Here is an 18,886-nt window from a genome sequence, read left to right on the forward strand (position 1 = left end):
CACCTCCCCTCCACATCCACCCTACTTCATCCTGATGGTGGCTTTTGTTGCAATAAAAGCCTTTTGATTTTCCCCCCTGAGCCTTTATTAATGAATTTCTAGCCAGAGCTCAGGAACGTGAAGGATGAGCCTGGATCTCATGCACACACTTGCACACACGGACCCTTTGCACATGAGCCCAGACACCCCCCTGCCCCGTGTACCCTCCTTCATCGAAAGCAGTGTTTCTCAAGAGATGAACCCTTAACCTGTCAGAGCTTCCATGGGCCCAAAGTGCCTAATGAAAACCAGAGCTACCCTTGAAGCACTCCTGATGCCGAACGAGTCCCCAGAGCTGTTTCAGTCTACGCCCAGGGCTGCAAATGAGCTCAGTTCAAAAACAAAGCTGGGGTGCATTAGCTCCTTGGCCTGGTCTTGTACCCCCCACCCCCACCCTCCCGGGACTGCCGTGTTTGTTCTCCGCTGGCACTCTGATGGGCTGCAGCGGGCCCTTCTCCCCTGTCCGACAGTCAGGGCCCTCGGGAAGCTAGAGAGGGGTTCGGTGGCAGGATGCGGAGGGCAGTGCTGGGTACCAGCCTCCGCCCCCGACAGCTCAGGGGCTCCCAGGTGAAAGCCACCAGTGAGAGCTGGCAGGAAGCAGCGAGGCATTGGTCTGGCAGGCCCTTGAGAAAACAGTATTGCATTATTGTCACCATTAATAATAGGCCTTTATTTGAGCCTTGCAAGGACAATGCGCCAAACAAGGCTGAGAGGAAGAAACCGTCCCCGCCGGGGGCCTCGTAATCTATCAAGGCGAATGGAGGAAGAGACAGGACGTGGGGGGGGGGGGGCTGTCGTGCGGGCCAGGCTGCCGAGAGATTTCTGAGTCGCCAGAGGGACGGGTGGAAGACACCCCACGTCCTCCCTGTGGCAAGAGCACCACGTCCAGGGCCCCTGAGGACTGCGAGGAGGGCCCAATCTTAGCCCCGACGCAGCAGCGTGACCTCGGGTGCCTCCGCTGCAGGGGGGGCCTCCGGTCGGTGACGGTGACCGCGGAGGACAGGCCCATCGCCCAGCCCGGGGCTAATGCCCGCCGCGAACAGGTGGTGAGAGCGTTGGTGGACGAGGACTCGCCAGGAGCGGAGCCGCGCCCCGCGGAGCGCACCTGCCGTCCGCTGGGCCTCGGTGGCCCTTGGTGGCCCTCGGTGGCCCTCCGTGCAGGAGCCGCCCCGGGAGCCAGAGGCCCACGCCTGATTGCTCCCCGTTCCGGGGCTCCCCGTACGGGGGTGCGGTGGTATTTGGGCTGGAGGGGGCTGAGGAGACCGCCCCCCCCCGCCGCGTCGGAAGTGGCACTGGCCTCCAGAAAGGCTGGCAGCCGGTAGCTGCAGCTGTGTTGCAACAAGCCTGATTTAATTTGGGGGGTGGTACAGACGGCGCTGTGTGGTGTTTGTTAAAAGCCAGAAGAATGCAGCTTATTCACCAGGCTGTGAAAATGGCTGTGCCTCGGGTGGGGACGCCAGAGGAGAATGTGTGATAGCATTTTAAAAGAGTGAAAATGCTGATAATTATAAATTTATCATCATGCCCATTATGCATGTGATCTAAGTGGATTAACTCCTTACAGCTGAGGAAGCATCAGGTTTCTGGAGGCCTCCTTCCTCCCAGGGTTTATAATCCCCTTCTGACCTCTCTGTTAATCTGTAAAATGGGAATCTCCTTATTGTCAGTAACCATTGTCTGTCACAGTCCTTTTATCACCACCTTGGTTTCTTGGAAATAAAAACCTGGCAGGAAAAAAAAAAAAGTACGTCTTCTCCCATAATGCAATTGGTATAAACCCAAAAAACATTGGAGAGGGGAGAAAAAAGACCACTTACTGGAATCCTATGGTAAATGGTTTTGTAAAGCAGAGAGGCATCTGTATATTTATCTTTTAGGTCGGTCTGGATTTTTCATATCCACAACTATTGCACTGCGCTCTCGACCATTCTGGCAGCATTTCTTGTTTTCACATTCGCCTCTGTCTTTCCTGTAGAAAATCTTTCAGGTTGTTGAAGCTAGTGAGAGAGATCGAGAAGGAAAGCAAGAGTGAAGATCGGGAACCCCGGTGTCCCCTCAGCTCCAACCTCCTCTCCTGTGTGGCCTCGGGCAGGACGCTTGGTCTCCATGGGTGTCAGTTTTAACATCAGTAAAACGAGGGATTTGAAGAGTTAAGAAAAACCCAGTGAAAGGAGTAACTATTATGGAATTCTTCCAAGGAGGCAGTGCTGGGCCCAGTGTCCATTTAGAAGAACTGTTACTCCCTTCTTATCAGTGCAGATGTATCCCTTGAAAGGTGCAGGAGCATTTCTGGACAGCGTTGTCGGGAAGAAACTTGATCTGGGAATTCTTTGTCCTCGAGGCCCTGGCACGGTGGCGTCCGCCGACCTGTCCCCTTGGGAGACCCCCTTATTGAATTACACCGCCATCAGCAGTTGGGACCTGGACTATGTATTATTCAGGAGACAGCACACGGCCCTGCAAGTGCAGGTACTTTATCAGCTGGGATCAGATGGGTTATTGCATTCAGAAAATCCTCATTGTGTATTCGGCTTGTTTCTGCTCCCTGTTCCACTTGACCACGGTCCTCATCAGCTCCCAGGGCCTCCGGGGATTTCGCAGGGACACCTCAAAGTGCTTGGATGGTGGTTGTGAATCTGCACCTGAGCAGGAGAACCATCAAAAGCAATCTCTCCAAAGCCTTACGTTTAGCAGAGATCCTTTTAAGTTCTTTAAAAGAAGAAGAAAAAAAAAAGAACTTGGGGAAGCTCTCTGGGGATTCATGGACTAATCCTAGTTCTCTAGGGGTGCTGAACCTTTGAGGACAGCGGTGCACATGACTCTCTACCCAGCCAGCCAGCTCTGAAAAGCTATGGACTGATGACACTCAACTGCTGAGGAATCTAACCAGTCAGCAGTTTGTAAGGCTCTAGGCTGGAGCCCACCTGCCGAGAGGGAGGGAAGGAGACAGATACCCCACACATCCCTAAATGTCAAAGGGCTGAATTTGCACATGCCCAGACGAAAGAGGAAAGAGGTTTGCTCGTTTCTGGGAAGGAATGGAACTGAGCTGGGGAGGACTTTATAGCCTGCCCTCCCTGCAAACAGAAATCTGTTCATCTTCCAGAAGTTTCTGTGGTAGTTCTTGCCCCATTTCCCAGACTGCTTATAGGGTTTTAGGGGTTGCCAGCTGCATGATCTTTCTTATCTCACCCACCTTGTTCCTGCTGTGACATCACCACATCTGATTCAAACCACAGCGGTAGAATCTGACCCACCCATCCTCGTTCAGGCTCAAAGATGATGCCAGACATATGGGACCTCACTAGAGATGATGGGTGGGAGAGCAGAGACCCATCAGGCTGTTAGACCAAAACGCTAATAGGCCTGACACCAGTAACAGAATAATAGCTATAATTGACGATAGCAAACGCACTGAGTGCTTGGACTTTGCCAAGCATATGTTAAACTGTTCACACGTAGGATAATGTGCACAGAGCAACGGTGTGTGTGTTTACACAACCAGGTATACAAGCATATGGTAATGTCCCCCCACCCCCACACATACACATCACAGCCTTCTTGATAAGCACACTCCATAGAGTGTCTTGTAAGTGCTGTGCAGACTCTAGCTCCCGACCACCCGAAGAGGCAGGTGCTTTTGTTATTTCCCATTTGACACGTGATACCGAAGCACTGAGAGGCTAAGTAACCTGCCAAAGTGACACCAGATTATCCTCTGTCTTCTGCTGGGTCGTTAACTCCACCTCTGTAAACCCTTGACAGGTGTATTTTTCTCATCTGTGAAGCAGGTATGATCTTCCCTCTGCCTCCTTATTGTGGGGATTAAATGGAAAGTTTAATGATAAAGCAGGGCAGAAATTTGTGTTATTCCTTATTTAAGTGAGCTGTAGAGAAGGCATGTGAGGGGTGTCTAATAATGATCAATATTGGCTGAAATGAGTGATCTAGACTTACAGGCCAACATGCAGTCCATGGGTATGCCACGGGACTTCATCTTAAACCTTGAGATTTCTAGAAGTCAATCAGAGAAAGACAGTTACATGATTTCACTCCTATGTGGAATTTAAGAAACAAAACAGAGGATCATAGGGGAAGGGAGGGAAAGGTAAGACGAAATCAGAGACGGAGGCAAACGATAAGAGACTCTTACTCTAGGAAACAAACTGAGGGTTGCTGGAGGGGAAGGGGCAGGAGGATGGGGTTGCTGGGTGATGGGCTTTGAGGCGGGCACATGATGTGATGGGCACTGGGTGTTATAAATAACTGATGAATCATTGAACTCTACCTCTGAAGCTAATAATACGCTATATGTTAATTGAACTTAAATTTTAAAAAAAATAGCCAAAACCCTTTGAGATTTCTATTGGACAAAACGGGTTGGGATTTTTGAGGGGAGCCCTGAGACAGTGGAGTTTTTGGATCATACGAGCAGTCTACCTGCAGGCCTTGAAGGGGAGCTAGGGGTGCTGCCCCTGGCTGGCCGGGGAAGGTGAGGCAGCGTGGCCCACGATTGGTCGGATGTGCTTTGGAGGGATTTGGTGGCCTCACGGGATTGGTAACCCTCAGGTAGAGAACATCTCCTGGGGGTGGGGGGTGCACATCAGGGCCCATCTTGGCTAGAAGGTGGCCGCTCCCGAGTTGGCCTCCTAGGTTTTGTGACTGGATATCCTGGTGTTAGAAGGTGTGAACTTGGCTGAGCTTGGCTTTCTTTAAAAAGAAAGAAAAAGAGTAATTGTCAGGGAGCTTTGCCGGAGGCAGTTTTGGGAGCTTTTTCATTAACAGTGATCAGAGGTTTGATTTTACAGTGTTGTCTAGTATTTTGGCCACTCACCTCATGTGACTGAGTTTACATTTTAATTGATGTTAAATTAAGAGTTTATATCCTCAGGTGCACGAGCCGCATATGGAGCCCCCGTAGCTGAAGTGACTGGTGACCATGACGTCAGACTGCATAGATACAAGATATCATCATTATAGAAAATTCTAGCTGGTAGCATATTCTTCTGGGTATAAGACGGCAAGCCTGCTCCTTCCTAGGTCAACTTCTGTGACCCCTTCTAGCCCCAAAACTCTACTCCATCTCTCGGAGTCCCACAGGGCTCCTGGAGGCCTAGTTGCTCCTCTGAGTTGCTTTTTCATAAGCACCAATTCTAAATGCTTCCGTCGTGCTTTTGCTGCCGATGCCACAGACCCAGGTCTTCTGCAGACACACGTGGCTCTCGGGCTCATTTTCCTTGCACTTTTCCCCCTCCAGCGGGAGGACCTGAGGGCGTCCGTTCATTCTGGAGCAGTTGCCTTCCAGAACGTATTCAGAATGTACTCCGCGTGTTCCAGCCAGGATCCGCAGGTCAGTCTTACCCACCTCCGTGAAAAGCCATCTTACAGGTCCAGCTGCTCTTCGTGCCAACTGTTGGGGCTCCCTTTGTGTGTGAGGAATAACAGAACTATGTTGTGTATTTTGAATTTTCTCGAATGAGTTTGTGTGTGAGCCGCTCAGCTACAGAGAAGGCCTTTGACTAGAGGGAGTGGTCTTGTGTGGGAGGGAGCTGGGCTGTGTGGCAGGGATGCAGGGCACCCCCAGACACCTCCGGCTGCAGACAGGACCAAGTCTGTCTCATTCTTGCAGCTGCAGGGCCCCGGCGTCCCCCAAAGCAGGGAGCTCCCCAGCCAGATGCTTCAGGATGTCGTTTCCCGTGGCCCCAGGTACCCTCCTCCCTGCTGGAGTGAGTGAGTGAGTGAGTGAGTGTGTGTGTGTGTGTGAGAGAGAGAGAGAGAGTTGTGGTAAGACACTGAGAAAATAGACTCCATGAAACAGTTTTTTACTTGGGAAAGAAAAAAAAAAGAATTATTGGCGATTTTGCCTCGAGTGTTTGGAACCTGACACCAGCCTCGTTTTCCAACACTGAGCCTCCAAATGTCACCCGGTCCAGGTTGCCGACACCGTGTCTCATTACTGTCTCGATTCTACCCCCCCCACCCCCCCAGTCTCCTTTTCCCAACAAACCCCTTACATCTCGAAGGTCAGAACCCCGGACAGCTTTTTACACAGCCACCATATGGTGTTTGCTTTAGCATAGATCCACAAATGATGTGTTATTATAGTGGAGGTGCAGAAAATTATATGACAAAACCGGGTTTGTTTCTTTGCTAGAAACCCAAGGCTGAAATACTGCAGTCTTCCTTCAAGCCCGGCTCAGAAGACGAAAGGAAGCCTTTCCCAGAATTAGGGGGCATTCATCAGGGACCAGAGGGGGAAAAAATAACATTGCACTGGTCACTAGGTGCTGGGCTAGTGGTTTATTTTCTGTCTGTATTTTATTAAATTCTCATTCCGTTTGTTTCTCGTGCGACTCATTTCCACCTCTAGATGTCTGCCTGCCCCCCCCCCCAGGAGGTTGTAACCTGGCTGTAGTATGAGTGTGCAATTATAAACTGACAGTAGTGTGGGCATCAGAGCTGAGACTCATCGGTTGGATCTCACAAAGGAACAGGAGTGGAAATGAGTGTTGGGTGAGCGCCAAGGTGTTTGGCAAGGACTTAATGCCCACCCAGTGGATTATACCATTTTGGGCAGAATGGTGATGTCCTGTGGATTGGATTGGTCCTAAAGGAAATGATCAGGAGTTGGGTCTTACTTATGAAGGCACTGGGGTGTCCTGGAGGCCAGTATGTGGGATCACAGTATTTTCCCCCCTCACTATGGCTTCTGAGGCAAGACTTGTGGACAATGGAAAGATCTTACCTAATTTCTACCTCATTTTCCTCACCTTTAGAAAAGTGACTTGGAGCCACACAGGAGGTTAGAAGGATCTTGAATCCCGACCACCTGTTCCTCTGGTCTGAGGAGACCATACCCCAGACTTCCTGGAATGCTCTGCTATGTGCATCTATCCTTTTTATTTCACAGCACAAAGGAGGGGAAGATGAGAAAGTCATGCGTCAGTTTAATAGTGGAGCCAAGTGGAGTCAAGACCCTCTTTCCTGGCCCTTAGGTCAGAGGTCAAGTTTGAGTAAAGGACATGTTGATGAAAAATAGTTTGAGAACTTGACGTGCTGAATTCAATTTGAGCAGACCCCTGAGTTTCAGTTTTCTCATCTGCAGAAAGGGTTTGTTTTACTTGCCCTATTTGCCTGAAAAAGAAATAATATGGTGCTACCTATGGAAGTACTTTGCAGAAAATATGATTTTATACCCGTGTTGTCCAGAATGGTAGCCACTAACCACACACATGGCGATTTAAAGTAATTAAAACTAGGGATCCCTGGGTGGCGCAGCGGTTTGGCGCCTGCCTTTGGCCCAGGGCGCGATCCTGGAGACCCGGGATCGAATCCCACGTCGGGCTCCCGGTGCATGGAGCCTGCTTCTCCCTCTGCCTGTGTCTCTGCCTCTCTCTCTCATTCTATGTGACTATCATAAATAAATAAAAATTTTAAAAAAAATTTATAAAGTAATTAAAACTAAATACAAGGAAAAATTTAGTTACTGATATTCACTGGCCTTACTTAAGCGCCCAGGAGCCACACATGGCTAGTGGCCACCGTATTTGCCAGTGCCGGTGTATACCAGAAGGAATGGGGGCTTGGCTTAGGGTCCTGAGGGTTAGTATGGGGACTGGGGACTCGATCCAGACTCTGTCAGTCACCAGCCATAGGACTTGGGAGGTGACCTCGAATTTCTGAGCCTCTCTGCTTCCTCGTCTGAAACATGGAAAACATAACTATATCATCCTTACAGCGTAGCCGTGAGGGTGTAGTGGAATTGTGTCTGCCAAACAGCTCAGTACCTAGTACTTCCTAAGTGCTCCTGTGACTTCTTATTGCTTCAGTCATGATTTGTTAAGCTGTGGTGCTGTCACTCCACTGCTACACCGTGTGGGAAAATCCACATCTACGAGGTCCACACCCTTCTGACCTATGTAAGGAAGGAAGGACAGATGAACTTCTCCAGGGTGGTGTTGAGCGAGGGAGTGTGGTCGTCTTAAGGCCAAGGGGGTGATGCCTGGACAAGGCAGTTTTGTTCCAAGTGCTCCCAGTGCCAGGGAAGTAACTGTTCTTTGGGAGAGTGAGAAAGCGGGGGATTCCTTGCAGTGGGTGGGGAGGGAGGAAGAAGCTGAGGGTAACCATGGGCTTTTGGCGTCCTCTGTGGCTCCCCTGGAATCAGGGCGGCTATTTCACTGGGCTGAGCTGGGCTGCATGTGTGCAGTAGGCCCGGGTCGGGGCAGTGGCAATATACTGGGTGCTCCCAGTCCTTCTGCAGGAAGGGAGTGATGAACCCCAGGCCTCTGCTGTCCCCCAGACCAGGTGCCACTGATGACATGAGAGACGGTGGCAAGCCTACTGTTACCCGGGAGGAAAGATGACTAGCTGGTCTCCCCCAGCATGGGGATGGGTGATAGCTGGGGAGTCGGGGAGGGAGCTCGGGGCCAGCGCTAACTGGAGGTGGGAGGTGGCACTGTGGGAGCCCCTCTCCTGTGGACGGAGGGGTGGATCAGCCCTGAGCTGTGCCTGGGCCAGGTGACGCCACCTGGAAGGAGGCAGGAGAGGACTAGGTATGCAGGTCTGGTCACCAGGTAAGCTCCCTGGAGATTACCTCAGCTCTCGTGGCCCCGCTGGCTCTAGATTAGGGAGGACTTTTGTGGTTGTAAGTCATAAAGAACACTTTTGAGTATAATGTAGAAATGCGAAAGGAAAAAGGTTTTTGGAAGCAGCATGTGAGCCTTGGGATATGCTGGGACCGAGGTGCGGCAGGATGCACCCCCACTCCTTTTCCCCCTCCCTCTCTCCTACCTGCTTTCCTCTCTCCATGGGCTTCTTTGGAAATAGGGGCACAGTTTGAGGTTGGGGCTGGGGGTGTGTGCCCCAAATGCACACCTTAGGAACCTTTCTAGGTTCCCTTTCCAATTCTCTGGGATGGGTCAGTGGTCCCGTGACCCTGGGTCAGGCTATCCAAATGGTACCTCCCTCTGTGACTGAGGAGGGCTAGTTAAGCTGTGGTCCTTAAGAGCTGCCCAGACTCCCCAAAAGGTGCCTGTTCCTAAGGGGAAGTCAGCTCCTGCCAGAGGAGAGATGTGGCCCCTTCGAGGAACAGACCCAAAGGAGGTGGGGAAATGCGAAGATTCGGGAAGGGACTCGGGTCTCTGACCCCTCGACTGGCTCCACTTACCATCTCCCAGGCATGGAGTCATGGGGCTGTGGCTTGGGGACCTGCCGTATTGGGTGACCTTCCTTTCAGTTCTCCTCCTTGCATCTCCACAGCCAGGCTTCTCTTCCTCCTAGGCTCCCGGAGCCCGAACTCAGAGCCACCATGTGGGACTGACCATCAGTGTTGGTTCTCTCATGAGAATCTCCCCTTCCCCGGGTGGGCAGTGAGCCCCGTGATGGGGGGCAGCTGCAGGGGGGAGAAGAGTCTCCCCTTCCCCAGATGGGTGGTAAACCCTGTGATGGGGGGCGTGGGGGAAGACGAGGCTCAGATCCCCAGTGCCCCACACACTGACCCTGTGCACGCCCAGAATGGGGTGGGCTGAGAGCTGCTCCTGCACTGGCTCCTGAGTTCCTGTGCACACAGGCCCGAGTGCAGCATCAGGAGCCCCCTGGGTCCCTTTTCACCTTCCAGACTACTGCTGTGCAGGCACAGCAGGTCACCCCTCCTTTTATCACAGGCAGCCTCGTGGTGTTCCTCTGTTGTTTGTGGGGACAACTGTGTCCTCAACTGCACTCTCCGTTCCTGGCGCGGGTACCGTGTATCTGCGTACAGCTTCATTGGAAAGAACGCATTTGCATTGTGCTTGGTCCCGGGGGGTGGGGGGAACAAGTCAAGGAGTCTTACAGAAATGCATCGTAAGACTGCGTGTCCCTCGTGGCCCAGAGCACCTGACACCCTGCGGGCACCCCTGCGGATGCCTGCTGGACTGTGGCCCAGGGGAAGGCAACAGATGGGGTCCTGTCAACAGAGCCAGGCACCCAGCGTCCCCTCAGGGTTGAGGAAGGCTGTGGGGTGTCTGTGGCGTTCCTGGCTGGACTGCGCATGTCCCGTCCCCGCCCCCCTTCGCCAAGAGCTCTGCTCCTCGGTCTTGGGCTGTCGCACAGGCTGAGCAGAAATAGTGTCGGGCTGTCTCGCAGGCCTCGCCCTTCACCCAGGCATGATTCACTTGGGAGTGATGCGCTCCCACGCCCACTGGCAGCCGCGCCCCCTCTATTTTGGTTTGGGTGTCCTAGGAGGAGGGAGGAGCCAGTCTCCTGGCATCCAAGAGGCCCCCCACCTCCGCCTGCCACAGTAGGCCAGGCCCTGCTCCTAAGCCAGGGTGGAGCGCTCAGCTCTCAGCCCACCCGCTTCTGCTTGCCCATTCTGGGGGCACCTGCCCGCCTTCCCTTCCTCTGTGGCCTAACGTCAGGGCCTCTGAAGGAGGGGTGAGCGTAGACATCGAGACATGTTCTTGGGGGGCACCTGGGTGGCTCAGTCGGTTAAGCGTCTGCCGTCAGCTCAGGTCATGATCTTGGGGTCCTGGGATGGGATCAAGCTCCATATGGGACTCTCTGCTCAGTGAGGAGTCTGCTTCTCCCTCTGCCTCTGTGCGCTCTCTCCCTCTCCCCCTCTCTTTCAGATAGACAAATAAAATCTTTAACCAAAAAAAAAAAAAAAAAAAGAACATGTACTTGGATGTCAGACCGGTGTGAACCTGGCTCTGCCCCTAATGAGCTATGCGACCTTACAAGTCACTTAGCCTCTCCGGACCTCAACGTCCTCACCTATAAGATGGGGGGGGGTGGTATCCACGTCTCCAGGTTATGCCGAAGATCAAGTGGGCAGAAGGCGGTCAGTACAGTGCTTGACACATGGCGGGGTCACAGTAGTGGCAGCTGCTGTGTATGCCGCAGAAGGAAGCTTGCAGCCGCTGTCGTCCCTCTTTGATGGGGCGTCTCCACCACGGCTTCTGGGGTTTTGGGAGGAATTGACGTGGAGGCTGGAAGGATGAGGTGCTGTGCCATGACTGTTCACTGTCTGCAGCCAGCCCCTTCTCCTCTCTCCCAGGACTCAGCTTCATTGCCGTGTGGGTAGAGAGCTGACCTCAGGGGTCATTTGAGAAATGGTTTCCGTTGGCCAGAACCCCATCATTTGACGTCTGTGAAGCCCATGCCTCCTTGGACCGGGAAGGATGGGAATCTGGATTCACATCTGTCCTCACTTAGTTCAGCCAGCGTTTGCTGTCTGTGTGCCACGTGCCAGGCGTTTCCCTGGGTGCCGGGAAGGAATCCCCTGCCCCATGGGACTCACAGTCTGGGAGCCCTAAGTGACATGCAAGGCCTGTAAGGAGACCTGGAGAGACCTCTTCGGTGCCCCCCTACTGCCCGGAGACGAGATGCAGGCTCCCTGCCTCCACTCCCCTTGCCAGCATCCGCTGTCCCGCGCGCTCATGAATGCCTGCCCCTCACACCCCCTCTCCTTTCCGCCTCTGCTCCCCCCTGGAACCTTACTCCTCCCTCTCTCTGCCATGAGCTGCCCTGCTCTTCCTCCAAGGCCTGCTCGGGCTGTCACTGAGTCCCCCAGGAAGCCATCCTGGCCACCGGGCACCGTTGGCGGCCGTGCCCCCCTGGGCCATGTATACCGTTGACATGGGCGAGGCCTCGTCCCCCCCAGCCGCACTGTGTCCTTTTGTGGACTGATTTAAAGTCTTACCCACTTGGAGGTTTTTGGTGTAAAACTAGTATTTCACCAGTGCTGTGCGGCTTTTTCTGTTGCTCCTTGGTGCCTCGGTAACCCTGGGGGACAGAGCATGCAGGCCCAGGGTGCGGCTGCTTCCCGTGGTGGTTCCGCAGCAGCCCCAGGGGCCCCGACGCCGGTCCTTGGCCAGCATTCGCAGACACGCAGGTCACAACCACCTCTGCAGCGAGTGCACGCTGCCGGTGTCTGATTTTTCTGTGATGTGTCAGTTTTTACAGTCTTAAGGAGATGTCCTATCGTGAGGACTTCAGGGGACTTTGCTGAAGACCCCCCCCCCCCAAATCAACATTGTGCTTTTTTAAAAAGTTGTATGTCTGCATTCATCTATGCAAACCACAGTTGTGAACTAAATTGCTTGTTTCACTCTACTAAGGAACCTTTCTGGAATGCCCTGAGGGGGGATGTTGTGTGCCTTCTCGGTCCCTCTGAAGGTAGAGCCACCCCTGAAGTGGACTGGGCTGTAACCCCACACTTTTTAATAATTCCTACTCTGAGTAACAGCTGTCCTGGCTTCTAGGAATGTGGAGTGGAAATGAAGCCGTAATTAAAGGAAGTGAGGAAGTTTCTTTTCTTTTCTTTCTTTTTTTTTAAAAGATTTTATTTATTCATGCATGAGAGACACACACACACAGAGAGAGAGAGAGAGAGAGAGAGAGGCAGAGACACAGGCAGAGGGAGAAGCAGGTTCCATGCAGGGAGCCTGACGTGGGACTCGATCCCAGGACTCCAGGATCATGCCTTGGGCCTAAGGCAGGTGCTAAACCGCTGAGCCACCCAGATGTCCCAGGCAGTGATTTCCTAATGGAGGTGAACCCCCAAAAAAGAATCAGCAGCCCCTCTGCCTGCAGGGATGGTTTCTCAGGGAGGCGGCTCCAAGGAGGCGGGTGGTGGTGGATGGCCCCCTTCTGGAGAGGAAACTGGCCCCAGTGTGAGCAGCTGCGGACCTGAGAAGTTCCAGCCTCGTGTGCGCTGGAGGTGACATGCGCGTCAGTCACAGGGCTGCTCCCAGTCATGGTAGTAGCAGCAAGAGCTAACGTTAATCGAAGACTCGTGTCCCAGGTCCTGCTAAGCCCTCTGTGTGGACTGCTGACGGCGGCCTCCTAGGTGGGGCCCAGGTTTACCAATGAGGAAATTGAGGCCTGACACATTGAAACCGCGTGCCCTAGTCCACCCAGCCAGCGAGGCGAGGGGGGCGCAGGGCGTGGGGGTGACCATTTACAGCCACGCAGCCCATCTGACGCTAACTCACGACAAAGGCCCCCGGATGGCTCTGTTTTCCCATGTGCTTTATCACGCTGCGTTTGGTGCCGTGGGCCCAGCAGTGGATTATTCTAGTCACATGCTAAAAATGTGCAGGGTTTTCAGTCTCTTTGTGTGTCCGTGAAACTGCTGTTTATCTACTTTTCCCACAGCCAGCCCGGGCCTGCTTCCCTTTTCACTGTGAGCTTTCAAATTTCAAAGGTCAGGGGAGTCCTGATAGATTGTCCTCTTCTCCCCTAAGAGCTGTTTATTCATTTAACAACTGAAAGTGAATGAAAGAGAGGGAGGGGGGCGGAAAAAAAACCCAAAACCCCCAGCACACCCCTTTTGGCCACCAGTGGCGTCTCCTTACATCAGCACGCTGGTTCTCCGGGCGGGCCTGGTCTGCCGGTACCCAGGCCGGTGCCAGGGGAGAAGCTGGTGGTGTTTCTGTCGGTATGTCCAGAGCTAGCGTGGGGCCTGCCATGGGACTGGTGCAGAAACAGAAGTGGTTTGAGAGTGACATGCGTGGGGCCGTTTTGCGTGGTTAGGTCCTGGAGCCAGTGCTTCAAATTCCATCCTTTCTGCAGACACGTCCACTCACGTCCCAGGGTACAGAAGGATCTTGGCCACAGTCAGGAGGGGTTTTCCAGGATAGTTTTGTTTTTTTTTTTCTTTTTTAAGTCAGTGGAATGCCCTCCGCTGAGTCACCGAGCCGATACCTGGGGCTGGGGCGTGTCCTTGAAGAGCATCCTCCTCTGGTTGTCTCGGGGCCCCATTTTGGTCTGACCTGATGGTGTCCATGGAAGGACTTCGAGTATTCACCTTCCAGAGTCTTGTGTGAGGTGCATTTCATAAATGATTTTACTGAGTCCTCGTAGGAATCCCATAAGAGCACCAATATTCCCATTTTCACAGATAGTAACAGTCTGAAAAATAGGGATGAGACAAGGGTCTGTATCCCAGGATTATTTCTGAGGATTAAATGGGGGTACTGAACGGGAAGTATTTAGCAAGAGTGCTAGAAGGCGGTAAATGCTAGGAGATGTTAGTGGTTACTTTCTAGGGGGCGGGGAGGGCCACGGGTGAGGGAAGTGGGGTCAGGAAGGGTCAAGTGATCTACCCCGGGGCAGGAGGCTGGTCGTGGCAGAAGCAGACCTCTGTTATGCCTCTGGGTGTGGAGACCACAGCCTCCCCATCTGCAGCTCCTGGTTGGTCCTGTCCTGTGTGTGATGGTTCCTCCTAGAGGGAGAAAGCTCCACCAGCAGGCACCCTACCTCAGTCTTCAGCTGCCTCGTCAGACCCCCTGACAGGTTGCCTGTGAGCTGGGATCAGGCCCTCGGGAAGGCCCCGAAAGTGACCCCCAGGCCTCTACTTAGCAGCAGTGACCTCTTAGCTGCACTCCCCTCTTCTGGAAAATGAAGATGGTGGTTGTTGCCATCCTGTAGGGACTTTGATGAAGATTAACTGGGGTGATGCACTTGGAACCCCGTAGCTCAGGGCAGAAGCGGTGCCCCGAGGCCTGCAGTCACCAGCTGGATCTGTCGCGCGGCCTTATGACAGAGGGGACCGCACTGGTCATTTTTCCCACGAGTCCACAGCCCCGCAGGACACCAGTCCGGGTCCTTCCGTTGGGACTAATGCAGCTGCAACTGCAGAGAGCCCTCTTATAGGATTCCCACCCCTTCTGCCAGCTTCCCCCCCACCCCAAAAAAGGAAGCACATGTGGTTGAGCAGTAGCTTCCACTCCAGGGGCGCTGCGTGGCGTGGTGCTTAGCAGCCTGATGCAGGTGTTGGCTGTGTCGCTGTCCCATCACTACCACCCCGTGGCAGATACTGTGCACTAAGCACCTGACGCACCGGGAGAGCGTGGCGGGGTCTGACTCACAGTGACGACAGAGTACTTCACGGATCCCTGCCTGAATGAGTCTTGGTTTCACTCATAAAAGGCAAGGCCCGCTCTTTCCATAGTCCTCATGCAGCCCCGGCCGTGGGGGGGGGGGGGGGGGTCCAGGAGCACAGTCAAGGCAGAGTGCTGCAGAGAGACTCCAGATGTGGGGCCCAGCCAGTTTCTCTGCGTTTTGATTCGCTCAGTTTGTGAAAGCAGGAGAGGGCCCGGGAGGCAAGATCACCCTGCTGGAGCCTTCATGAGACACCTCGAAGGGGTTAGCTTCTCACAGCAGCCGTTTTGCGGGGGAGCTGTGGCCTGCTTCTGACTGAAACTCGGCCTGCATCCTAAAAGCTTGACTTCCTTCAGGGATGCGGAAGGGGAAAGGTGTTTGCATATTAGAATAAAATGTAGTCAAAGTTACATTCAGTCTAAAGAAGAATATGAGAGTGACAGGATCTCCTAAAAATAATAATAAGTGAACAACGTTGGAGCACGGGGTGTAGGAGATGTGAAACAAGCCTGTTGGGCCCTTTCCCTGGTTCCAACCTGGACTCCCAGAATGGTGCCTCTGTGGTTCATGGTGTCCTTCCAGTATCTTCCACTCCGTCATTTCTTCTCCCTTCTGTGTCATTTGGGCAGTAGGGATGTCATCTGGCTGGAAATTCAGAGGATGATGGAGGCACCCTTGAACTGTCCCTGGGGTGAGCCCCACTTCCTCTCCCTACCCCACTTGCCCTACCCTGGAAAAATGCACGAGCGAATGTTTGATTACGTTTTCCATTTCCCCTTGTGAGGCTGTAGAACAGAGGTATGAGCCCATTTAATCCTCAGAACGCCCCAGGAAGGAGGTTATTGTTAGGTCCACTGTACAGATGAGAAAACTGAGTGGTTAAATAATTTGCCTGAAGTCGCAGAATAACTGGCTCTCAAATCCTTTTTTTTTTTTTTAAGATTTTATTTATTCATGAAAGACACACAGAGAGAGGCAGAGACATAGGCAGAAGGAGAAGCAGGCTCCCTGCAGGGACCTGATGTGAGACTCGATCCCAGGACCCCGGGATCATGAGCTAAAGGCAGATGCTCAACCACTGGGCCCACCCAGGTGTCCCTCAAATTCTTCTTTTAACCACCATGCCATAATGCCACTCTTGGAGAAAAAAAGCAACTGTCCTCTTCTCTCTCTTTCTCTCTCTCTCTGTCTCTCTACCCATTCCCCATGAACTTGGTCTTTCTGAAGATTTCAGCCCAGGCATTCAAGGGCAGGATGCTCAGTGAACTGGGCATAGGGCAGGAGGGACCTAAACATTTATTGCGTGATTAGTTTATGATGACAAAACCCCCCCGTCCCTGATTACCCAGCGCTGACAGTGGGGGGGGGGGCAGGGGGACCCTTCTTCAGGGGGATGGCTGCCAGTGGAGGAGGTGAAGACCTGTGCCTGGGAGCCCGTGTGCCTCGGCCAGGTGGATCATCAGAGATTCTCGGCATCCTGGCTTCCAGCCTTTGAGTGCTTCCTGTCAGCAGCTTGGCTTCCCCCTGGCAAATGGAGTGGGTGCATCAAATGGAAGTTTCCAGCACTGGAGAGGAGGGCGTTCTTTGAAAGCTCTCCTGGCTCGGGCTTTCAGGGGGCAGGGTGGTGGGTGGGGAGGCGTGGCCTGCGCGCACACACACAGCCTTTGCTTCTCCTCTGTTCTCAGAGGCCCAGGAAAAAATGGACTGTGATGAGTAGCCATTGAGGTCATGACGATTTTCATATGAATTTTCAAATCTCCTGTGTCCATTAAACTGTCTTGTGGTGAGGAAATTGTGTGACTGAAATAAGAAACTCCACCTAACTATTAAGTGATAATTCAGTCCCCAGGCTCTTGGCTCTTTATCCAATATTAAAAAAAAAAAAAAAAAGCCTAGACAACTTGCTTCGCTGGGAAAAATGGTCAATTCAGACTACAACATCCTCTCACCCTTTGTCTGGTGGTGGGTCTCTGGTGGATTTTTGCCAAGAGGTGGGGAGGTGGTGGGGGAGGAGGCCTAGGGCAGAGAGAGAGACAGACAACTGCAGTCGGCCCCCCAAATGTCAGTTCTTTCCATAGACCCTCTTCAGAGACTTACCTTGTGCCACAGTACAGGTCTGAGTTACAGGAAAAGGCCTGTCTTGCAGTTTGTTTGGGTAGTTGTTCTGTGCTGGCAAAAAGCCCAGGGTAGGGGGGCGGGTGGCATAGGAAAGACAAGGGTAGGAGCCTGAGCCCGAATTCTTGGTTGGCTCAGCCTCAGGGGAAACTGCTTTATGTGCTTCTGAAAAACTCCGTAGGTGGGAACCAAATCCAGGAGCTAGATAAAAGGGGAAGCAGTGAATCCATACCCTCCCCCTCCCCACTCCTTATTGGATATTCTCATTTCCTGGATGTTTACAGAGCATGGGGTGGGGTAGGGGGGACACAGTGAGGAAGAGGCCAGACATGGCCCTGGGCCTCATGGAGCTTTCAGTCAGCTGAGAAAACGGACAACTGTGAGCACAGGCAGGTGTGATGAGTAATGAGACCAAATGCAACGAAAGAGACCCACCCACTCGGGCAAGTCACTTAGCTCCCAGCTCAGACCTCCCCTCCTGGACTGTTGCAAGGCTTCCTGGGATTGTGTATGTTAAGTACTTAGCATACGGTAGGTCCTGGATTAATATTTATGCAAATGCATGTGGATGACTATGAATAGTCATATGGCAAATTGCTATTCATTCAACAGATATTTATTGAGCACCTACTGTATCCCAGGCATTGTTCTAGATGTGAAGAATATAGCAATGAATAAAACAGACAAAAGCCCTGCCTCGCGGGGATGAGATAATATTCGTGAAGAAAATAATTTAGTAGAATGCATAATCTATTTGATGGCGAGAGAGGTAATGGAGAAAAACATCGCAGGGAATGTGAATAGGGACAGCTCTGGAGGTGAGCGGATGCAAGTCAGGGAAGGCCTCACCAAAAAAGTTTTATTTGTGAAAAGCCCTAAAAGAGGTGAGGGAGGGAGCCAGCCATGCAGGTACTGGGGAAAGGAGCTTTTCAAAGAGGTGCAGCAAGTTCAAAGGCCCTGTAGCTGCATCAGGCCTGTTGTGTTAGAACAGCAAGGGGGCCAGTGTGGTGTGGCCAGAGAAGTAGGGGTGTATGAGGGGGGGATGATATAGGGCTCTGAAGCCAGTTTAAAGACCTACCCAGAGTGCAGTGCTGGGCGGCAGGAGGGCACATGGGGGTGGGGCAGAGGAGGGCTTTGAATAGAGGAGTGGTATTATCAGACTTGGCTTCTTGATCCTTCTCTTTGTTCCACTGTGAATGGAGTATAAAGAGAGAGGCAGGGAGGAGATCAAGCTAGGCCACCACAGAAAGCCACGTGAGCAGCAGTGACGGTCTCTTGGACCAGGCGGTAGCAGGGAAGATGGGAATTGGTCTCCTCGGCGAACACAGCACATTTCTGGGTAGACGTGGCCCGATTTGTCCCACCTTGACCTTCCTTCTCAGATGCCAGAGGAAATTGATGGTAACCCTGGGGTGCCCCGGCCCCCTGCTAGGCCCCCTTCAGGAAACTAGAGTATCTTAAAAGTCAAGGCCAGACTATTCCTCTCTAAATAAGATGAAAGCAACAGAAATACAGGTGGGCCGAACCTGGCCTATCCTAGGAAGGGAGTGTTTCCAGGATTTCATTCCTTTGGCTGGGACTCTGCTTTCATTAGGACTTCATGGCGCCCTCATCGTTGTTCATACCTGTGGCCCTTTCCCGTAGGTAGTTGTGATTTAGAGAAGGAGATAGAGATCCGAATTACCTTCAGGAGGGTGTCCTAGCTTCCTGGCTGTGTAGCCTACGGCGCTTCTTGAGTGAGTCCCCCATTTTAAGCCAGCCTGAACTGGGCAAGTTCAGATTTATACAAATAATAATTCAGATTATCCTTTACAAAGAGCATGTGGTCGTGATCTAAGAACCACGCATCATCTGACAAAGGAATTTATAG

General features: G+C 52.7%; 1 protein-coding gene across 2 annotated transcripts in view; it reads left to right on the forward strand.

Annotated features, from left to right (window-relative positions):
- ABTB2 (ankyrin repeat and BTB domain containing 2) overlaps nucleotides 1-18,886 on the forward strand; it is a 166,562-nt gene that overhangs the window by 79,841 nt on the left and 67,835 nt on the right. The window contains exon 2 of one of the 2 annotated variants that reach the window (XM_055300869.1): nucleotides 5,297-5,389. The exons of the other annotated variant lie outside the window; for it this stretch is intronic. Coding sequence (XP_055156844.1) covers nucleotides 5,297-5,389 — 93 coding nt within the window. The remainder of the gene's footprint in view (nucleotides 1-5,296; nucleotides 5,390-18,886) is intronic. 2 annotated transcript variants of the gene reach the window in all.

This window comes from Nyctereutes procyonoides, unplaced genomic scaffold (genome assembly GCF_905146905.1).
Source record: "Nyctereutes procyonoides isolate TBG_1078 unplaced genomic scaffold, NYPRO_anot_genome, whole genome shotgun sequence".
Taxonomy (NCBI): domain Eukaryota; kingdom Metazoa; phylum Chordata; class Mammalia; order Carnivora; family Canidae; genus Nyctereutes; species Nyctereutes procyonoides.